Here is a 24,468-nt window from a genome sequence, read left to right as displayed (position 1 = left end):
GTATGTTTTATATAAGGGCCGTGCTCTGAGAAAAGAGGGGTGCGTAAAGTGTCGTCGTCCAAGACTAGCCTGTGCAGTCCGCACAGGCTAATCAGGGACAACACTTTCCGCCTTAACTGGTATTTCGCTAATTAGAGGCTTTCTTATAACGAAAACTATCATAAAAGCGGAAAGTGTTGTCCCTGATAAGCCTGTGCAGACTGCAGTATTATTATTCTCATCATTTTAATAATAATATATTTCGCAAGGTTATTATGGAAAAAAATATTCATTCTTGAAAAAGATGTACACTCCGACAAAAAATATCCTGCTCGCCGGTGTTCTCAAATAAGGAAAACAAACACGTTATGATCGAAATAAACAGTATTAGATGAATTACTTACACGTGACACTGAGACTTGTCAACAGGATAAGGTCGATGTAGAGGAACTCGAAGTCTGTCAAATTGTTGCTGATCTGCAACGAGAAACAGACAAGAATTGGTTTGCAGACAAATCGACAATTACAGATGATTATTGGTTTGCAGACCAGTTGACCTTATCAGACTAGAATTTGGTTTACATACAACGTGACCTTTACAGACGATTTTTGGTTCAAATATATAGTGACCATAACATACGACTATTGGTTGACAGATAAATGACATTTGCAGACGATTATTGGTTTAAAGACAAGTTGATCTTAAAAGATAAGAATGTTAGTTCCAGACATATTGGCATATTTGGACGATTTATTGCTGACACACACACATTGGCCCTAACAGAAGAATATTGGTAAAGAAACACTGTGAATTTAGCTATCGATATTTTACAGAGAAAGTGACCAAACAGATAAGAATTTGTTTAAAGACATGTAAACAATTACAGACGATCATTGGTTTACAGACAGGTAAAGAAGTACAGACGATCATTGGTTTACTTACACAGCAAACAATTACAGACGATCATTGGTTACAGACAGGTAAACAATTACAGACGATCATTGGTTACAGACAGGTAAACAATTACGGACGATCATTGGTTTACAGACACAGTAAACAATTACAGACGATCATTGGTTTACAGACAGGTTAACAAGTACAGACGATCATTGGTCAACACACAGGTAAGCAATTACAGACGATCATTGATTTACAGACAGGTAAACAATTACAGACATTATTGGTCTACAGACAGGTAAACAATTACAGACGATCATTTGTTTACATACTCAGTGAGTTTCACAGATTATAATTGGCTTAAAGATTTGCGGATAATTTAAATACATACATATTGACCCAACCAAAAAAAGGAAAATTGGTTACAGAAGAATGATCTAAGCATGCAAGAATTGGATTAAACTTATAATGACCATAACAGACAAGAAATTGGTTATATACTGAAAGGTAACATGGTCACTTCCGGCGATGAAAAATATTGTTTACGATAAGATAAAGATATGATAAACAACGTCGCAGTTTATCTTTAAATAAACATGACAAAAAAGCCCGAGCTTTATGAAAGGTTTACTAGTAAACGGTAGAACGACAACATTGTCCTGGCATTCAGAAACTCCATAGCATAAATATCGAGCATTCATTTCTTCACTATATTTGCATTCGGGTTTCCCTTGAACATTTTGCACGAGTTAAATGGGATCATCACAATATACTTATTGAGGTACGATGCAATCAATTGAAATCGCGTCTAAAATTGTCAGTGCCAGTTTCATATTTGAGAGCTATATAAGAATATTAATCACCGCTTCTCGTTTGATCTAATCGAAGGTGTCAAAGACGTTACCGATACATTTAAAGCACTGACAGGATCTGTGTTAGAGACGTACCCAATAGAGTATGAGAACTGACAGGAACTGTGTAAGACTGTAGCAGGCCATGTACTTGAAAATCCCAAAACTGGTCACCAGAGCGGCGCGGCCCTCTCTGTAAAGCAAACAAAGAACATCCCTTGAACGTAATGTGGTTAAAATATTAGCACTGTTCTGAGAAAACGGGCTTAATGCATGTGCGTAAAGTGTCGTCCCAGATTAGCCTGTTGAGTCCGCAAAGGCTAATCAAGGACGACACTTTCCGCTTTTATGATATTTTTCGTTTACAGAAAGTTTCTTTAACACGAAAATCCAGTTAAGGCGGAAAGTGTCGTCCCTGATTAGCCTGTGCGGACTGCACAGGCTAATCTGGGATGAAACTTAACGCACATGAATTAAGCCCCGTTTTCACAGAACGCGTCTCGTATGGATTTCCCCGAGTTCATCGCATTGACAACAACATAATACATAGTATAACTGCTAAATCTGTGGGGGAGGGGGGGGCGAAACCTATGCTATATTAACCCATTCATGCCTAGCGTCCTGAAAAAAGGACATTGCAAACAGCGTAGACCCAGATGAGACGCCGCATAATGCGGCGTCTCATCTGGGTCTGCGCTGTTTGCTTACAGAAATTTCTGTAAGAAAGATTCTAAATATAGAAATAAATATACTAGACATCCCTAATTTTGGAAATAAATTGATCCAACTTAGAAGGATGGGAGAGTCCACTAGGCATAAATGGGTTAATATGCAAGTCAATCAAACATGCAAAAATAACCAAAACAAATGGCAGATATCGACGTACATTACTTGAGCGTAATGTTTTTAGATATAGCTTCCATCTGAATTTAACAAATTTTAAAACAAAACAATACAGAATACCTTAGCTAAATCTTTGCTTTTGTATTAATGCGATGAATATGAGCTAGTGGCATGCTTTCTTACGTACCGTATAACAGTCGGCACACATGAAATGTTGGCATTCTTGGAAGTGAAAGGAGAGGCGACGGACGCCTCCGCCTCTGAAAGGCTGATTCCCGCGTGGGCGGTCTTGAGAGCGCCACAGTCGTTTGCGCCGTCACCACACATGCCCACATAGTAACTGTAGCATGCAAGTAAATGAACAGGGCAAGCGAGCATGCATGTATACCAAAGGTTTATGAAAATTAAAGAACATTTAAGAATAACGACAAACGTCCTTAGTGTACGTGACTCGTCTTTGTTTTGCTTTGTCATGAAAACGCGATTGCATTTAGACGGTTATTAATACGAAAACGCGTACATTTTAAATATGCGCAACATTTTTATGTAGACGAAAATTAACAACGGATGCGATATTTTCATTATGCAGCCTCGTGCATGAATGGAATTTGAGCAGCAACACAACAAAAGGATCATCGATACTTAACTGAAATTAGTAATTGACAAAATAAACGCAATGGAATTTATTATGTACATAACATTAGCTAGCCTCCCTTAAAACTGAAAGACATCCTGTGTATTCAACATATATTTAGTGAAAAAGGTAAACATTCATAAATAGCATACATTTATAAACCGATGTTGTGTTTAAGTGAAAGGCAATTTACATGTTTACGTCCTATATAACATGCTTTACGGCGTAGAAAAATATTGGGGCACGAAAAATTTACAATTCGGTAACACAAAGCAAAATTCCACTTTTGATCTGACACGAACAAAGCAAGAAAGACGAGTGCTGTACTCGACATTTGATTTATATGTGAGTCATAAACCAATAACAACAGCTCAGTGTCTGACTCGACATTTTATCTATCGGTATAAGTGAACCACATGTCCAATTAAGCCAGCAGAGCGCTTTAAAGGGGGCCTTTTCACAGAGTTTGGCATGTATTAAAGCTTGTCATTAAATGCTTTTCTTTATATTGATAAATTTTAACATTGGACAAACAGCGTAGATTCAGATGAGACGCCGCATGATGCGGCGTCTCATCTGGGTCTGCGCTGTTTGCTGAAAGGAATTTCTGTAAGAAATATTCTAAATATAGAAATAAATATACTAGACATCCCTAATTTTGGAAATAAATTGATCCAATTTAGAAGAATGTGAGAGTCCACCAGGCATAAATGGGTTAAGTCTATTTACCCCAAGTCCTGGAGATTTTCAACAAGTTGAGCTTTCTGGTCAGGAGACATCCTCGCAAAGATGGTGCCACGGACGACAATCTACGAGGCAATAAAACTGACTGTCACGAAAAAGATGTTCAAATATTTGCCAATAAATAAAGTGAATAAAGTAGACTTTTAAAGCGAGGTCAGCATATAAGCTACATCATTGAAAATTTTAGCACCATACCTGAAGACAAACTTAAGTTATTGAGCGGAAGCCATTATATTTTTAGCAACAATGATTAAAACCCAACTGGCACTAAAGCAATCCCACCTTAAGAATGCATATAAGAAACGTACAAATAAAATAACAGCCTTATACGTTCATCTAAACTAACGTTATCGAAGAGAAACTCTTTTTGCACTTTTACTACGATGACCTTGACCCCACGGGCCGAAAACGCAATCCGGCGCTTTATCACACATACAATGTAAGCACAGTGTCTTCATCCTGACTGAAACTATTCAGCGCAAACGTTTGCCCGAATATGAGCAAAGGTGACATTGACCTTGACCCAAATGGACTCAAATGCAATTTTATGTCAGCTTGAGAAAGCATGAGTCGTGTTCTGAGAAACCTGGGTATAATACATGTGCGTAAAGTGTCGTCCCAGATTACCTTGTTCAGTCCGCACAGACAGTCTCTTCTTAGCAAAAATCCAATTTAGGTGGAAAAAGTCGTCCCTGATTAGCCTGTGCGAACTGCACAGGCTAATCTGGGACGACACTTTACGCACATGCATTATGCCCAGTTTTCTCAGAACGCGACTCACATATTCGCTGAATAACAGAGATAAAACATTGTCATACTCATACATTCGGAAAAGAATGCATCAAGAACATTTAGACAAACGAAATAACAGTCCTGACTATCGGTTTGGTTATGGATAATCCAAATCATTTTTAAATACCTAGTTAATGCTTAAGCAATTGTTATCAAATAGTGAGTTAGCGTGAACAAATTGTATAAGCTTCAAACGTCTGAGTGACCAAGTGGTTGCAGTTTGGCCTTTATTTCCGTAATTGCCTGGTTCGAACATCCGTCCCGTTACATATTTTTTTTTATGTGTGTTCTTCATACCATAGAAAATTACAAATAATTATGTCCGTTGTGCTAATAAAACAATGTTATATCAGTTTTTAAAATATGTGGAAATCTGTAAATGAAGCAATTGCATATTAATTGATGCTCAACTTGCAATACCTACTGGCTTTTAACCCATTTATGCCTTGCGTCTAGAAAAAAAGGCCTTGGCAAACAGCGTAGACCCTGATGAGACGCCGCATGATGCGGCGTCTCATCCGGGTCTGCGCTGTTTGCTTAAAGGGGTTTCTGTAAGAAATATTCTAAATATAGAAATAAATATACTAGACATCCCTAATTTTGGAAATAAATTGATCCAATTTACAAGGATGGAAGAGTCCACTAGGCTTAAATTGGTTAATATCATACCACGAAGGAAAAGTGTCCGCTATGGACAAACGCTATTTTAAACTGTACGTCGTTAACAATAACAGTATAGATGTTTACAACGAATACATATTTCATTATTTAAACCCTGTTAGACCATGATTGTATTGTTTTAGCTCTACTATATACCCACGCTTAGCGTATTGCATACAATACCACGTACAATTAAAACGTTTTCGAACTGATTACAAAACCAACAAAATCGGATAATGCACATTATAACGAGAGAAACCTCATATCCATTAACATTCAAAGTTTGAGCAAAGGTCCAAATTACACATTATACAAGTACCACGAGTTAATAATGCCTATACTCTATTCTTACACAAATAATCACACGTTGTGATTGTGGTGTCTTATTTATACTTTATACTGATTCAAGTATTCAGTGCGTCATGAAACTATATAGTGTATTAGAGGTAACGGTAATTATATGGCAGTCTTCACATACGCAACCTAAAGGCGAGATTGTGACATTACTTGCGCGATCCCGCGTTCTAGACCTATGCTCAGTCGATAGCACGAAACTTTTCATCTCGCATTTTGCATCGCGATTTCGCTCATTCATTCTCATCGTGTTTTTGCTGCTTGCGAAAATCCGGATTTCGACCATTCGAAACATCGAGTTATCATATACAAAAAGAGTGTGTTTTCGATATGAATTACCCATCGACCCAATCACATGCTCACCTAATTATTGGACCCAAATATGTTTAAAATAATACGCGGTCTTCAAACCGATGGTCTGATTTGATCGATTAATAAATAAGACGCAGCATAATAATAGTTGATACTTTTGACATCAGCTCTGAGAAATGTTCTTTCAGTACGGCCCATGACTTCCCAGTGACCGCGAAGTGGTAGATGCGTCCTTGGCCCTTCTCAATGTCGGCGCCACCGTCTTTGATACCCTGTCAATATATTGAGGGAAATTGTGCTTAACATACGCAATGCTTACATTAAACAAAAGTTGAGTGACAATAGCGGACGAAAGGTTACATACATTGTGTGAAACTTGACAACGCTCACATTCTTCACTCTGATCAAAATTGTGCATATATGTGTATGTTCATATTGAACTACGCATTTCAGTAACTACTTTCATATTACCATTTTGATATCTGGACATGAGTCTAAAGGATACAGTTGCCTCCGCTAAATGTAATTGGACACAAACATTCGTGTTGTATGTATATATGTAAAATGTAAAAACTGCAATAAGTAGATTAAATCAATATTTAAAGCATTTTAACTTGTTTGATACATCGTGATTATTGCCTAATCCTGATAACGTGTGTAAATTTTTTGAAAATCCCATCATGAAAGGCAAAGGAACTAGCTGAGTACATATGTGTACTTGCATATTATCCACTTATACTATGAATTAGTACACACTGCACGAGTATATATCTTGCAATATAACAACGCCGACAAACCGAGTAAAATCCCCAATATTGAATAAAACATTTCTCTTGGTTCAGGTAAACAAATTTAGTTTAAACTATCGACAGCAATTTTGCCTTCGATTTGGTTACTTTGTATAGTAAAACACGTATAAAAAACGGCTTATTAAGCGCTTGCTCTTATCACAAAGGTCCGATGCTTGCGAAGAAACAATTCAAATTGTCGAAATTCCAGCTGTAATTTATTTTCGAAATTACCGGTATCGACGTTTATCTGTTACCTAGACTAACTTTCTACCTTCATATTGCTCTAAGCACTATCAATCGACCACTTAGTAGCATGACACCAATATTAAGCCGCTACTGTGGTTGTTTCTTCATAAGTCATTTGTATTTCAAGATTATAAACCGAGCCATGTTATTTAATAGAATGTCCCCAGTAAATAAAATGTTATTACCATGCTATTAACGTTGTCTTCAACGTCTTCCCGTGCGTCTGTGTAGACGTACTCCACGTGCGGCGTCTCTGTGACGTTACCGACGGCGTCTGTTTGTGGTGGGAACGCCTGCACGAGAATGATGGGCTCAGTGGGCTTCACGAACCCGCTCTCTCGGGCCACACTAAGTGCGGTCAACATGTTGTCGCCTTTAATCAAGAAATAGGCAGTGACGTCATGGCAGCTATGATTCACCGTTTTCAAGATTGTTTTCGACATTTCCCTTTTCTTCGAAAATTCAAGCTGAATGTGGCTTGGTGTAAAGCGAGGTTCAGTTATCGCAATTTTAATAAATAAGTATTAACACACTGAAATCTTTTAATATGTTTAAAGACGTTGAAAGTCTCGAAACTTTACCAGTGACCATAATGGTTCTGATGTTTGCCCTGTTGAGCTGGTTGATGACCTGGGTGGTTTCCGGCTTTAGCCTGTTCTCCATGATGATGAGGCCGAGGAAGGTGAGGCCGCGTTCCACCTGCTCCCTGTACACACGGAGCACATGTTACCAGATAGGCGCTTTTGTAACCAAATTGGTCGGCGAACATGTAACAAGATAGGACCACATGTAACCAGATACGGCAGCGCACATGTAACCATATAAGTCGTGACCATATAGGTCGGCGCACAAATACCAGATTGGTCGTCGCACATGTAACCAGATTGGTCGGCGCATACGTAACCAGATAGGTAAGCGCATATGTAACAGGTTGGTCGGCGCATATGTTACCAGATAGGTCGGCACACATCTAACCAGATAGGTTGGCGCACATGTAATTACATAGGTCGTTAATTTAACCACTGAAGTCGACACATATGTTTCCAGATAGGTCGGCACATATGTTACCAGAAAGATAGGCGCACATGTAACCAGATAGGTTGACGAACATTTAACGCACATGCAACCAGATAGGTCGGCGCATATTTCACCAGATAGGTCGGTGCATATGTTTCCAGATAGGTCAGCGCATATGTTTCCAGATAGGTCGGCGCACATTAAACCTGATAGGTCGGCGCATATGTTTCAAGATAAGACGGCGCACATTTAACCAGATAGGCCAGCGCATATTTAACCAGATAAGTCGGCGCATATGTTACCATATAGGTCGACGTAAATTTAACCAGATAGGTCGATGCATATGTTTAAAATAGGTCGGCGCATATTTAGCCAGATAGGTCGGCGCATATGTTTCCAGATAGGTCGGCGCACATTTAACCAGATAGGTCAGCGAATATGTGTCCAGAGAGGTCGGCGCATATGTTACCAGATAGGTCGGCGCATATTTTTTCAGATAGGCCGTCGAATGTGTTTCCAGATAGGTCGGCGTACATTTTACCAGATAGGTCGGTGAATATATTACCAGATAGGTCGGCGAACATTTAATCAGATAGGTCGGCGCATATGTTTCCAGATATGTCGGCGCATATGTTTCAAGATAGGTCGGCGAACATTTAACCCGATAGGTTGGTGCATATGTTACCAGATAGGTCGGCGCATATTTTACCAGATAAGTCGGCGCATATGTTTCCAGATATGTTGGCGCACATGAAACCAGAAAGGTTGACGAACATTTAACCAGATAGTTCGGTGCAAATGTTATCAGATAGGTCGGCGAACATTAAACCAGATAGGTCAATGCATATGTTACCAGATAGGTCAGTGCATATGTTACCAGATAGGTCGGCGCATATGTAACCAGATAGGTCAGTGCATATGAAGCCAGATAGGTCGGTGCACATGTAACCAGATAGGCCGGCAAATATGTAACCAGATAGGTCGGCGAACATTTAACCAGAAAGGTTGGTGCATATGTTACCAGATAGGTCGGCGCATATGTTACCAGATAGGTCGGTGCACATGTAACCAGATAGTCCGGCGCACGTGTAACCAGATAGGTCGGCGCACATGTAGTCAAACAGTTCGGCGCACATGTCACCAGATAGGTCGGCGCACATGTAACCAGATAGGTCGGTGCACATGTAACCAGATAGGTCGGTGCACATGTAACCAGATAGTTCGGCGCACATGTAACAAGATAGGTCGGTGAACATTTAACCAGATAGGTCGATGCATATGTTACCAGATAGTTCGGCGCACATTTAACCAGATAGGTCGGCGCATATGTTAACAGATAGGTCGGCGCATATGTTACCAGATAGATTGGCGCATATGTTACCAGATAGATTGGGAACATGTTACCATACAGGGGTTACCAGAAAGGTCGGTGCACATGTAACAAGATAGGTCGGCGCACATGCAAGCAGATAGGTCAGTACACGTGTTACCAGATAGGTCGGCGCATATGTAACCAGAAAGGTCTGTGTACGTGTAACCAGGGCCCGTACTCAAGTATAAGAATAAAGAATGTTCTTTTAGTTCGACTAGTCCAAAAATGCTCTAATATTGAGAAGTCTTGGTATTAAATTCTTCTATCGTCATAAGTCTTCGTGTAAAACATTTCGTTAGGGACATTGTCACATGGGATAGCCTGTGTATACTCAAACGCTTGCCGTATTTTGTCTTGGTTCTAAGTCTATAATTTATTCTTAAAGGGGCCTTTTCACGTTTGGGAAAATTGACAAAATTGAAAAAAGTTGTTTCAGATTCGCAAATTTTCGTATTAGTTATGATATAATTGAGGAAACAGTAATACTGAACATTTACCATGATCTAAAATAGCCATTACATGCATCTTTTTACGATTTAAAAAATTGAAAATTATAAAGCGTTGCAACGCGAAACAAATGAATAATTTGGAGACTTCTGTTGCTGTCGCTATATTTTGTGAAACTATGAGGATTGCTTATATAAAGTATAAAATACCTCTTGCTTTCTATCAGGAAGGATAGCCGAGTGGTCTAACTCGTTTTTACTCCAGGACTCCAGGGGTCAGTGGTTCGAGCCCTGCTAAGGGTTACCTTTTTTTTTCTTTTTAAAATTTTATTCTTGAATTTTTACTGGATCTTTTTAGATCCAATGTTTACATTTATCAATATAAAGCATTTAATGACGAACTTCAAAACATGCCAAAATCTGTGAAAAGGCCCCTTTAAGTCTAAAAATGAGTTGTTGAACACGGACCCCGATAGGTCGGCGCATGGGGTTGAGACATTATGAAGATAATTCAAATAAAGTTAGATATCAGTTTTCCAATGCCTAGAAGGTTTCTTTGCAACATGAAAGGCGAAATATTACTAACCTTGTACGTTTGGACGACTGTACCTCTACAAAATAAGGCATAGTTAACCCTACGAACGTGCAATATATCTTCATTGATGAATTTAACGAAAAAAATATAAATGCGGTAAATACGCACCTCTCAATTCTCTGCAATTTCGGATACTTTAATCTGTCGGACAGTGGCTTGTATGCTAGAGCGAGGACCCTGTATCCATGGCGTGTGTACGTCATTAATACATCGTGGAAATCAGGCGGAACTATAGAAGTAAATACACATGAGCCTCGCTATTGGAAAACAGGGTTAAATGTGTGCGTAAAGTGTCGTCCCAGATTAGCCTGTGCACTCCGCACAGGCTAATCAGGGACGACAATTTCCGCCTTAACTGGATTTTGCTAAGAAAAGACTAAATTTACACGAAAATTACAATAACGGCGTGAAGTGTCGCCCCTAATTAGCCTGTGCGAACTGCACAGGCTATTCTGGGACGACACTTAACTCTAAAGCATTTAGCCTCGTTTTTATCAGAGAGCGGCTTATATTATAAAAAGTAAATAATATATTTAACGTTGCGTTTATACTGCCAACTGCTACTTAAGAGAATATGTATTGCAAAATAGGGCTCTGCACGATTGTCATTCTAGCTCAGCGTATGTTTAAGCTGAATTATCTCACATTGTACGTGATATATTGTTTGGATTTCCATAAAACCATAACATTTTTGCCAAACTAAATATTACTTTTATAGTGTGTGCAGATGCAATTCCGTGCCTATAGCACGTGACTTTTTAAGATCTGTGATGGGAGATTAAAGCGCGACCCAGTTAATATTTTTAATGATGTCTTTTTAAATATTTCACCATTTGCACAATATTGTACCAAACATAAAGAAGGAAGTCCGTACCGGTATCAGTGACGCAGAGCGAGGAAACCATTTCCGGTGCGCCCTTGGTGTAGATGTCGAAGTGGTCGCTGCCCAGCTGCCGAACGATGACGGACATCCGCTGCAGGCTCGAGGAGAACGTGAACTGACGGACAATTCCAATCTCGAATCTTGAAGTAAGCTGTAATGTAGTTGTTTGTTTTTTCGAAATAGAAAATTGGGATAAAATGCTATATAATATAGTATTTACACTACGGTACACTGCATTTACATATATACTTTATATTCCAGTACTAGAAAACATGCAGTGTAAAGACTGCACATAAAAGCACAAATTAATGAATAATGATTTGTTTGCAAAAAGCTTTGAATACACTTTTACACATCGCTTCTTTTGTTCAACATGCACACAAGAGGACGAGAATGACCATAGCTCGAACGTTTTTGCAATTTGGCGTAGTCCATTTCGAACCAGTTTGGCCTGTTAAAAGAATCGTTGTAAAAGGACCTCAATCTGATCTCACATACCATGGAACAAAGCTGTTCATTATGCATTACAGGCAAATATTAAACGTGTTAAATCAACACCCAAAGCAGGGACAATTTTGTTCCCAGAAGCCATATTAACAAAAAGTAAATGACTACTTTACGATGTAAAATGACCAATATTACAACTGTTGACCTTGTTTACGAGACGATGTATGAACTTAATTCGCTATATAAACTATATAAATAACTTAACCCTGTGGTGTACATAGTTTGACCCCAGGGAGGAAACCTAAATAATCTTTGTACATGGCAACTAAATGGTATAGCATACTTCGTATGAAAGGTGTAGGACTTGCGGTTACAGAGAATAGATTTTTAAAGTTGCTGACTTCAGAAGTCAAAATGAGGATCGTATAAGAATATAAAACGCCAAATATTAATATCCCGACCCTTGAAGCTTCAGTTTTTCTTAAATATGATTCGTGCTCGGTAAAAAGGGGGTGTAAGGCATGTGCCTTAAATGTCGTCCCAGATTAGCCTGTGCAGTCCGGACAGATTACTCAAAGACAACACTTCCCGCTTTCATTGCTTTTCTGTTTACAGAAAGTCTCTTCTTAGAGAAAATGAAGTTTTGGCGAAAATTGTCGTCCCTGTTAGCCAGTGCGAACTGCACAGGCTAATATTGGACGACACTTTACGCAAATGCATTGAACCGCCTTTTCACAGTGCACGGCTCTGATGACTTTAATGATCTGCTAAGCGGCTTATGAAGAGATGACGCTTATATGAAACGTTTATGCACGACGCACGACGGACAAAGGCAATCCAAAACGCTTACACACGCATTCCACTGTCGAGCTTTAAAGTAAATACACAAATATTTTGTATTGCTGCCATTCGCTTAAGTGCACTACATTGTGATATACAGGTCCCACCGGCTCCTCAGTCTTCGGGTACACAATTGTGGGACAGATCGTGTCGAAGTTACTGCTCTCTTCCATGCCTGGTTCTTTAAGTTCCTGAATAAAACCATGAATGAGCAATTATAAAGACTGGCACTGTTGTGGAGACAAACAGAGTTAATGGACCGCAGATATGTTTACTTTTAAGACACATACCCGGCCTATTGAATGGAACTGTCTATTTTTATGACACCTAACCAGCCTATGGAATGGAACTGTTTCTTTCAATGACGCCTACCAAGTTTATAGATTCGAACTGTTCACTAAAAGAAAACCTACTTGGCTTATGGACTGTGACTATCTTCTACTAGTTCGCCTACCCGGGCTATGCAATGGAACTGCCTATTTCTATTCAACCTATCCAGCAAATGCATTTGAACTCTTCTCTATTTGTACACATACCCATCCTATGGACTCAAACATGATCAGTTCCAATGGGTCCCCGCTTAGAACGCCTTCAATGATAGTCAACGAGTGACACGTGGCCATTCCCACCATCATGTTTCCGCGGGGTAACATTTTAACGCTCGATAGCTCAAGCCCAAATCTGAAATATTTAAATCGTCCGGTTGATAAGAACAGAGTATTCAATTTTTCTGTTTATGTATATGGAATGGAAAAATGCATTTGGGCACCGAAATGTTCAGTGAATGTGGTACCATCTGAGTGGGTGGACGTCGCCATGACATATAAATGCAAAGCAAGTATGAAAAGTACGTCCTTCGTTTGTATAAACGACACAGTGTGTCCTTTTTAATATGCACAAACACACCACCATTTTATAATGCAGTCCTCGCAGGCTAATCAGGGACGACACTTTCCGCCTGAACTTGATTTTTGGTAAGGAGGGACTTCATTGAAACTAAAAATACCTTGTAAGCGGAAAGTGTCGTCCCTAAATAGCCTGTGCGGACTGCACAGGCTAATCTGGGACGACACTTTACGCACATGCATTACCCCCGGTTTTCTCAGAACGCATATATATTTACTACAATAGCAACTAATGTGCACGATCTCCGTTTTAATAAATGAGAATATGCTAACGGAAGCAGAATAGAACTTAGGTCAAACACAATTATTGGCTTCTGTGTTTTGTAATATCATTTAGCATATATCGCCTTAATTAACAATGGAGTCAAATGTCATGGAAAATTGTATTGAAAAACGTCATGTAATTGCATATCCTTACTGCTTTAGGTTGAATAAACATTTGAGTTGTCCAAATCAAATATTAAAGGTGTTGAATGATGTATTGCACATGACTATACTGGTACCCATCACACATGGCTATACTGGTACCCATCACACATGACTATACTGGTACCCATCACACATGACTATACTGGTACCCATCACACATGACTATACTGGTACCCATCACACATGACTATACTGGTACCCATCACACATGACTATACTGGTACCCATCACACATGACTATACTGGTACCCATCACACATGACTATACTGGAACCCATCACACATGACTATACTGGTACCCATCACACATGACTATACTGGTACCCATCACACATGACTATACTGGTACCCATCACACATGACTATACTGGTACCCATCACACATGACTATACTGGTACCCATCACACATGACTATACTGGTACCCATCACACATGACTATACTGGTACCCATCACACATGACTATACTGGTACCCATCATATCATATTAAAACGCTTTTCAGACTAATCCTTTTGTGTAAATGTAAATTTTATGTTTATATTAAAGAGTGTTTTCACAAAACCAATGAAGCAGCTCCTGTCGCTTTTTCATCATATTATTTCTATGTTGACTCTTTTTATGCCCCCGGTAGGGTGGCATATAGCAGTTTTTTCTTAAACATTGTATTTATATGAATGTGAAGAAGTTTTAACTGTTGTAAAAACACTTTTATTTCAGATATACGGGCAATATCGAACACAGACAGACGGACCAGTATTTTATTATTTTTCAAGCAAAGCCCCACTTTGTTTATATTTATGAAAAAGCACATTGTATATTGATTTTCGCACATTCATTCATGTTGAATTTATGAAATAATGAGACATGTGAGAAATATGAATAAGGACTTACTCCTTAATATAGCGTCTTAAACAATTAACGGATATAATAATATTATACAATGTTGTCAATGATAAATAAGTCATAAAGTGTTATTATTGCATACAGTTTTTCTTCTTCACGTATAGCAACGGGTCATTGCGAAACAAGGAACTCGACAATCGCCAGATTAACTCAGCGTTCCGGTGCAAAAGTAGTGTTACGTTATAAAGATTTAAAAAAAATAGCATTGTCCGCATTAACTTCCATTCCAGTGCACAATCATCATTTCCATACATATTTCAGATATTACAGATTTCCTGCTGATTTAACGATTCCAACCTAGTTTGAGCATTAAACTTCGCTTTATGGGCAGTCAACAACTTGAATAAATGTTGTGTACACAACAGACTTACTTGCCAAAGTAGTATTACGTTATAAAGATATAAAAAAATTAGCATTGTCCGCATTAACTTCCATTCCGGTGCACAATCATCATTTCCATACACTGCTGATTAAACGATTCCAACCTAGTTTGAGCATTCAACTTCGCTTTATGGGCAGTCAACAACTTGAATAAATGTTGTGTACACAACAGACTTACTTGCCATCATGTACCGGCACAATGCTGTGTACACAACAGACTTACTTGCCATCATGTACCGGCACAATGCTGTGTACATAACAGACTTACTTGGCATCATGTACCGGCACAATGCTGTGTACATAACATACTTACTTGCCATCATGTACCGGCACAATGCTGTGCATATCCAGCCCCTCTTCAGTCAGTGTACCGGTCTGCAAAGACAAAGCATTATTGTCGCAAAATGCTCGTCACAGGTAATTTGCCTTGGGCATTGACCTTAGTCTCAATAATCTCATACGAAAGCAAACTGTTTACTTTAACATTTGAACTCAATGGTGGAAAGATGTTGTTACACGCACATTGTATCGTGCAATCAAGCACAAAAAAGGACAAACCTCGGTTAAATTACAACTCAAATTTACAGGTCTTCGTCAGTGACTTCATCCAAACGATACATAAGACTTTCTTCAATAGAACATTTTAGTAGAAACATAGAGTTGTGGTTGTATCATTCCAACGTTAGCGATAGAGTAATCGCTGACAATCTGTTGAAAGCATGAGACGACACACAGATTAAGAAACTAAGAATTCAGCAAGAAAATTATATCAACAAATACTGACAAAAAATACATAGGGAAAAGTTTTTTCTAAAATAAACAAGGAATAAGCAGTTCGTTTACAAAGAATATGCCATGATGGTTTTGATCTGACGGATTGTATCGAACACGTTGATTGTGGAATGCTGTATTACACGCGCCCGTAAGTAATATTTAATTATCTCTTTTTTTGCAATCGCAATCATGATGTAATACTGTCATTCCTTTAGAAATTATTTGGCCGTGCTCTGTGAAAGGTTTACTGCATGGGCGTAGAGTGTCGTTCCAGATAAGCCTGTGAAGTCCGCATTGGATAATCAGGGACGGCACTTTCCGCTTTTATGATATTTTATGTTTAAAGAAAGTATTTTCTTAGCCAAAATCTAGTTTAGGCGGAAAGTGTCGTCCCTGATTAGCCTGAGATGACCGCACATGAATCAAACCCCTTTATCACAGAGCACGGCCCAATCATTGTTAAAGCTGCACAAATCGTTATCATAGTTGGTTACACTACTGCAGTCTGCTCTGTAGTGATATTCTGCCCCGCCAGCGTTACCTTGTCAAAGCAGACTGTGTTGATGCTGCCGCAGACGTTGATGCTGCGTGGGCTGATGCAGTAGATTCGCGCTCGTTTCAGGCGGCTCTGGGCGAACACGATCCCCACGGTGAGCGCGGCCGGGAGTGCCGGCGGTACGGCGATGGTGACCAGGTCCAGGGATCGTATGATTATGTCTTCAACGAGATTGTCACGACGTACCTAAATATAATTCATACTCATAACCATTATTAGCACAGAGTCTTCCACTGACGCCTCAGAATATTTAAAGACTTTCTTTTAATTCTGCATCGAAAGCTCCCGCAATCGATTTAAAATTTATTGTTGAAAAAAATAACAATCACATGTGATTCAAACAGCTATATATAGTAATTACTTTAGCAGTAATTTTGTGTTTTTTTAAACTGAATTCCTTAAAAATGTGCGCGAAAATGCTTCGCTGTAAACTCTTGAAAACACTAACCTTACTCCGGATTTTTTTGTGTTTTGTTTTGTTTTGTCTACGGCAACTCATTAAATACTTTTCCGTTTTGTGTCATTGTCAAATTATATCAACGGCTACCATTCAAAATTTAACATACCATTAAAATGATTGTATAAATGAAGCCCATGACAGATATAACGCCCAAGATGCCAACAAAGATGTATGTATCTCGGTTGAACCGGAAGTCCACGGGCTTTGGATACAAGATGGAGCGAACAAGTTCCCCCTTTGCAGTGCTAAATGCTGTAAAAATATAATGAACTATGTGCCAAAACCTTTACAACATTTTATTAATTCGACACTGTAGTAAATAAGGACCTTTTGAGCAAATTTACTATTCTTTATTATCGCGTTTACATTTCACACGGGCACTACTGTGATTTAATAATAAAATGATAATGCAAACAAAACGATGACATAAAACAACATAGCATGTACCTGATGATAACTACAATAAATGAATAACGCATTTAAACCTAAGTAATAAAATATTATATAAAATAAAATAAACAAGAAATTGCCAAGCAATATAGTCCCCTACCGGTGAAACTCCACCATTGCCAGTATTTTTTTTATATATTTGTTGCGATAGTAACCAGAATTCTAGACGTAGGAACAAAATGAAATGACGTGCATTATCTCCATATTGCATTCCAAGTTTCATGAAAAAATATTGAGCACTTTTAAAGTTATCGCATGATCCAGACAAGTTTGACAGACTGACTGACTGACAGACTTACTGACAGACAGACAGCACCCGATTGTATAAACAGTTGAACCGGCGGTTAACCACATACCGGCGGTTAAAAGTCGGTAACTTGTTGGTTACTGGTCGGTAAGCGTTTGTATAAAATTTGGTTAGTTATACCGATCGGTTAAAACCCCGTTAAAACAAACCCTGCTTCCCTAGGTGGGTAGGTACAAGTAACCGAGAGGTAACTTACACAAAATGGCCGCGGCGCGCGACATTATAAAAGCTAACCATCGACGACCTTCACAATTTCGACGAGTAAACAACAAATTGCAGCGACTGACACTTTATTTGACTTAATTTACAGGGCAATACGATTTCCAACTTCGGACGACGAATTTAAGGACGCACAGAGCGTGTTTCTTATATTCTGTTATGGGTATGCCGTGTGTGATCCGATGCATCAATGGCGCCCATGTTAAAATCATTTCTCCGAGAACAGGGAACAACAAAAGTACAAACAAAAACAAAACACGTTCGAACTAGTATCTCACCTTTAATAATCCTTTAAAATCAACAAATAATCCATTTAATTCAATAATTGACGAGTTTGCATCTAGGGTCTTTGATAATTATTTTAGCATAGTTAAATAAAGACCCTTATCATCTTATGCCATCATATCATTATATTCAAATGAGAACTCAATAAACTTTCGACTTGACACACGCTACGTCATGTTCTCTATGTACATTACTGCTGTCAAAATGAACCGGAGCAGTTTATCAAATGTGTCGTGTTCTGAGAAAAATGGGCATAATGCATTAGCCTAAAGTGTCGTCCCATATTAGCCTGTGCAGTTCGCACAGGCTAATCAGGGACGACACTTTCCGCTTTTATGACATTTTTTGTTAAAATGATGTCCCTTCTTAGCAAAAATCATTTTTTTGCGGCAAGTGTCGTCCCTGATTAGCCTGTGCGAACTTAACAAGCTAATCTGGGACGACACTTTACGCTTATGCATTATGTCCAGTTTTCTCAGAACACGACACAAATAATAGCCGTTGGTAAACTCGGTTGCATTTGCAGATTTCTGTATACAAAGATATATTTAAACTTGAACAATGTTTTATTTGTCCATGGTAAATTCCCGTATTGTACGAGAAAGTAAGTAAGTTTATTGTAAACATAAGCCAAATTAGAAGAATAGTCTAGCATGTTACGACGACCATGTATAATTTTTATGTTACATCTAGAACAACTAGAAGAATAGACGTCTTTGTAAGCACTCTCTTGCAGTTTGGAAGCACCAGGGATTCCGCTAAATAATGCAAATCCGGACATCATTATCAATTTGTCCCTGGTCATTTTGATGAACTCATAGTTAAAATTTACACTTCATTTATTGTAAATTCATTTTTAAATGAATTTGATAAAAACTTATACATGTCGCTGTTTATAAGCGTGACACTTCGCGCGAAAATTACGTCATTAGAAAATGCATTGTGGGAATGTTTTGGTTAAAGTTACCGGTGGTTAAATTCCACTATGCGCGGTTAGGTTACTTTGCGGCATATCGTGTTTATACAATCGAGTTACCTTGAAGGTTACTATACCTGAATAACCGCAAACTTACCAAGGTTTGAATGTTACCGAGCGGTAACTTTAACCAGCGTTTATACAATCGGGTATGGCAAGCGGTTCGACGCATAATCCCAAGAAACTAGGTTTCTCATGAGAACCTAGGTTCTCACAATGAGAACCTAGGTTCTCAGAATGAGAACCTAGATTCTCATGAGAACCTAGGTTTTCAAATGAGAACCTTGGTTCTCATGAGAACCTAGGTTTTCAAATGAGAACCTAGGTTCTTGTGAAAACCTAGGATACCAAACGAGAACTTAAGTTTTTATTGATATTTAAAGATCGAGGTTCCCGGCCTGCGCGCGGAATTCAATAAGCAAGCGGGGTGACAGCGATTTAATTATGCATAATGATGCACTTCCGTTGCTTCAGAAAATGGCGAGTTATTACCTTGTCAATTTCTATGTACATAGTCGAACTTTTTTTAAGCAGACGTTTTGTCGGAAGGTTTTTATTGATTTAGTATGTGTTTGCATTATAATAAACTACGGGTAACTAAAAAAAAATAATAATACTAAAAAAAAATAAAAAAATACAAACATTGGCATCGAGCGCCTATGGCCATAATCGGGTGCTGAGCGCAAACCATAAGTCCCCTCCGGTTTCACCGGTAGGGGACAAAAAAACATCGACTGTTAATAATGTTTATAATACTTGGGCATTGGCGAAATGTGAATTATATTATTCAATTTTAGTCGTTCCAAACAAATTTTATATGGACTAGTTACATAATGCATGTCGTAAAATTGTGCAGTCTTTGAGTGTAGGTTAATTGTAGGTTCACTTCTGTTGTCAAATTTGTACGCTTTATTAATAAAGGCGCGATTTACGTTGATAATAAGATTTCAGTTTACAACTTCTTTATAATACTGCAATACGACATTATCAAAGATATGTAAACGTTATATATCAAGTGACAGCGATATCCACCTGTCCTGAATACAACGGCCTTGACCTTGTGACCTCCATAGTATCGTGTCTGCATGACCTGGGTTCCGCAGTACAGGATGTGACGTGCATGGTCCTTGACATTAAAGTATACCTTGCTGTCTTCATGCGTGAATCGTGGGTTTGGGAGTGGTGTCTTTGTTACAGGAACACTTTCGCCTTTATAGTAAAACATGAAGGTACATTAAAACCAGGACTGTATTGCTTTTTAAACCAGAAGTGTTTAATATAAAAAAATGTGTTGAATATGTGCTGTACCCCTTACAGGTTCGAAATACCCTTAGAACAAGAGCTAATAAAAGTAAACAGTAATCCGCATGAATGCATATATATATAGGATCTTGCATGAGTGGTCGTTTTGTATTGAATTTATTAAAGAAGTCATCTAAATAAAAATAAAAACGAGGCTCGCCGAGTTTTTATCCTTATTTAGATGACGAGTTTAATAAATTCAATACAAAATGACCACGAATCAAAGATTCTATTTATAAGATGACCAACACATTCCCTTTGTATTTTATGTTATTTTCACTGTTTATTCACATTGTAAAAGAGTTTAACTGAAGAAAGTCGCTGGAATAATGACGTCATGTCGTAAAAAATGACGTCATTTAGCAGTTGTATAACAAGTGTAATAACACCCGTGTAATAAACAAAATTGAGCATTACGTTATTTCACTCCTGGAGCGTAGGTCATGTTATAAAAACAAATATGCAGTTTTTTGTTCAAGGCTCGACTTTTTCTTTAAACATTTTTGGTAAAATTGAAAAGTATCGATAAACACTTTTGCTAATACAATTGCATATTACTAGTATATGAATCAAGTGACGTATCATATTTCCAAAGAAGAGTTTTAGTCTGGACTGAAAGTCAGTAAATGGTAATACATATAGAATTCAAACAATTGGGCTATGGTATCTTGCTGTCTGCTTCACCTACTTATGAACCTACCAACTTAATTAATTTGTTGAAAATTCATCAAAAGGACACAAGAACTTTGCCAATCCGTCCGTCTCTTCGTCCGTCCGTTTGTCCATCTGTACGCAATACTTGCATAAAAGTCTCTTAAATGATTATTGATGGCTATGGGCTAGCAAACTACTTGCGGAAACCCTGTTGGTCCATTGAAACATCGGTTGGTCCGTACTTGCCTGTTAACATGCTTTCATTGACGATACAGTTTCCGGAGACCAGCACGGCGTCGCACTGCATGAGGCAGCCACTTCTTGGGATCTCGATGATATCGCCGGGCACAAGGTCATCGGAATTGATCTCCATGCACTCTGAAAAACAGCATAGGAACTCAAATAGATAGAGACAGCAAGTCTATACATACCTTTTTTTTATCAAAACATAATATCTTAAGGGCTCGAAAATAATCATTTAAAATCAATTTTAAAAGTTTCTGAAGCCAAAGCCGTATTTTTTTGTCGCAGATTTTATCGTTGCATCACAAGGCGACAAGCGCGGCTTAAAATTGCCGAAACAACTGTTGATAGAATGCCGAAATCGACGCGGTTTTCGATTGATGTCATTTGTACTGATTTCGACAGTTTGTCATACTGTTTAGGTAAAACGCCGGTCTTCCAGTTTAACAAAGCGGATACCGCTAACGTTTTAGAATTTGTATACGTATTGCCTTAACAAACATGCTGAAAACGTATGACCGATTCCATAAACTTACCGTTGTTATTTCTGATCACAGTAACAATAGTTGAAGACTGAATGGTGTTCCGAAGTGCACGTTGCATCTGTAACATAGGCAGTAAACGTATTTGTCAATGCATCTGTAACATAGGCAGTAAACGTATTTGTCAATGCATCTGTAACATAGGCAGTAAACGTATTTGTCAATGCATCTGTAACATAGGCAGTAAACGTATTTGTCAATGCATCTGTAACATAGGCAGTAAACGTATTTGTCCATGCATCTGTAACATAGGCAGTAAACGTATTTGTCCATGCATCTGTAACATAGGCAGTAAACGTATTTGTCCAATTATATTCACACCGTTACGAGATGACGGTCGATGAACGTTATAAACTTAACGCATAAAGTTTACACAATACGAATGTTTACCTTTTCTTAAAGGCAGGCACGGGGCGAATTTTATCAATAGAACACAAATGAATTGCCCCAAAAATGAAATTATTATGTATGTTTGTGTCAGGGATATTTATGGTATAAAACACAAAAAAAGAAGACATAGATTCAGGCCAGATGTTCGTAGTGTTAGTAGAGATGCAAGCGTAGCGCGCCTTCTTGGTCTGTAAGATGGTGGCTTTAAACTATCACAAAGCAATAAATAACTAGTAATCGAGTCGAGCTCCGGAATAGCACATGCTAATCTTGGAACGAACATGTGCCAGTGTGGGAGCGCAATTTCCGCTTGGACTGGATAGATAAGCCTGTGCGAAAGGCACACACCAATCTGGGAAGACACTTTTTTCCAGCTAGCGCCTCATTACCATTTTACGTGTATGATTAATTGGAGTTAAATAATAAACCATAGCTTCTTGTTTCCATCAAAACGACTTGGGTCTAACAGCGGAATCAATGGGCGGCGATAAGACCGAAAGCTCACCTTCCTGGTCTTGAAAATGTTGCGGAGAAACCAAATTATGCGGAAAGTGTCGTCAACGCGTATCCTATGCGTACTGCACATGCTACACTGGGAAGACACTTCACACACATGCATTAACCCTTTGCATGCTGGGAAATTTGTCGTCTGCTAAAATGTCTTCTGCTGAATTTCTAAAATTAGCATTTTCTTCGATTTTTTCAAAGAATACTATCAGAATAGCAAACAGTTTGGATCCAGATGAGACGCCACGTTCTGTGGCGTCTCATCTGGATCCAAACTGTTTGCAAAGGCCTTTAAAATTCAGCTCCAGCGCTTTAAGGGTTAAGACCCGTTTTAGCATTGTGTACCTTCCTTGTCTGGTAGATGGTGGCGGTGATGGAGAGTACCGAAATGAGTACGATGCATGAGGCGTAGTACATATACTCGTCCACGAACCACAGCGTACAGCTGAAGATCTGGAAGATGTAGAAGGGCGACAGAACCTGCAACACAAACCGAAAACGTTAAAAATCAGTTATAGGCGGAAAGTGTCGTCCCTGATTAGCCTGTCCGGACATGCATTAAGCCCCGCTTGACAACATCGGCACATGTACTGTCAAACACATAGTTTCAATCTATTTATTTAAGCTCGATTGCATCGACAGCCTTAGGCTTGTTTAAAAGCTCTCGATTCATTTTCCTGGGTAGAACTAGTACTTAATGTGTGTGGTGCGGTGTGCGGTGGTAACACTCTGGTCTACCATTCCAGAGGTTCAAATCCCGGCCGGGGCACTGGAAAGTTCAGAAATGCTTCAAGTGTTTCCCACCCAACTAGAGATGTACTGGTATGAAACCCAGGTAATGCTCGCGTGTATCGGTGCTATACACTGAGCACGTAAAAGAACCAAGGTATCTATTCGCAAAGAGCTAGGGTATCGCACCCGGATTCCTTGTATCCCAATACTGTCTCTTCTGCTTGCTGTCTCTTCAGCAAAAACCAAAGGACCCCATTGGAAATAAGTGCTTGCACTTTCATGGGTTATCCTTGACCGCAAGGTCAAAATAAATACATACACAATACATACGTGGAAAAGATCTAAAAAAAAAGCTCCTACAGTGAGGATGGAACCCATGACTGCCGGTCGCTATACGGACATCATATCCATTACGTTACTTGTTTTTCCCACAAACAGCGATTTATTATGGGGATCTTGGAAAGTTGCGCAGAGCTTGAACCGTAATCCAACAGATATCACATAGAAACCTGATATAATTCATATTTAACTTTTATAACATGACACTTATTTATCTTAAAAATGAAACGTGCAACACAAAAATAAGTTTGGTCATTTTCTGAAATAAATTAACGTTTTATTACGTGTATTTCTGTAATTATACATACTGAATCCGCCATAAGCACTTGTCGAGATTAAATTTCGGCTTTTGAAATGGTATACAGGCAAGGTCTCCAACTAATTATTAAGGATACCGACTGTCTAATTT

At 38.7% G+C, this 24,468-nt stretch overlaps 1 protein-coding gene across 4 annotated transcripts in view; it reads right to left on the bottom strand.

Annotated features, from left to right (window-relative positions):
* Positions 1-24,468, bottom strand: part of LOC127876718 (polyamine-transporting ATPase 13A3-like) — a 62,724-nt gene that overhangs the window by 13,497 nt on the left and 24,759 nt on the right. The window contains exons 1-19 of one of the 4 annotated variants that reach the window (XM_052422131.1): positions 22,295-23,166; positions 22,223-22,244; positions 22,086-22,172; positions 21,553-21,684; positions 20,383-20,559; positions 17,220-17,365; positions 16,639-16,839; positions 15,637-15,698; positions 13,241-13,385; positions 12,791-12,895; positions 11,409-11,568; positions 10,643-10,763; positions 7,686-7,810; positions 7,290-7,477; positions 6,223-6,339; positions 3,935-4,014; positions 2,759-2,911; positions 1,825-1,921; positions 384-456 (exon numbers count right to left, since the gene is read on the bottom strand). In XM_052422131.1, coding sequence (XP_052278091.1) covers positions 384-456; positions 1,825-1,921; positions 2,759-2,911; positions 3,935-4,014; positions 6,223-6,339; positions 7,290-7,477; positions 7,686-7,810; positions 10,643-10,763; positions 11,409-11,568; positions 12,791-12,895; positions 13,241-13,385; positions 15,637-15,698; positions 16,639-16,839; positions 17,220-17,365; positions 20,383-20,559; positions 21,553-21,684; positions 22,086-22,161 — 2,158 coding nt within the window. In that variant the 5' untranslated portion in view covers positions 22,162-22,172; positions 22,223-22,244; positions 22,295-23,166. The other 3 variants (XM_052422133.1, XM_052422132.1, XM_052422130.1) reach the window with 3 other exon arrangements.

Source organism: Dreissena polymorpha, chromosome 4 (genome assembly GCF_020536995.1).
Source record: "Dreissena polymorpha isolate Duluth1 chromosome 4, UMN_Dpol_1.0, whole genome shotgun sequence".
Classification (NCBI taxonomy): Eukaryota; Metazoa; Mollusca; class Bivalvia; order Myida; family Dreissenidae; genus Dreissena; species Dreissena polymorpha.
Note: the sequence above shows the minus strand (reverse complement) of the source record. Positions and strands in the feature narration are given on the sequence as shown.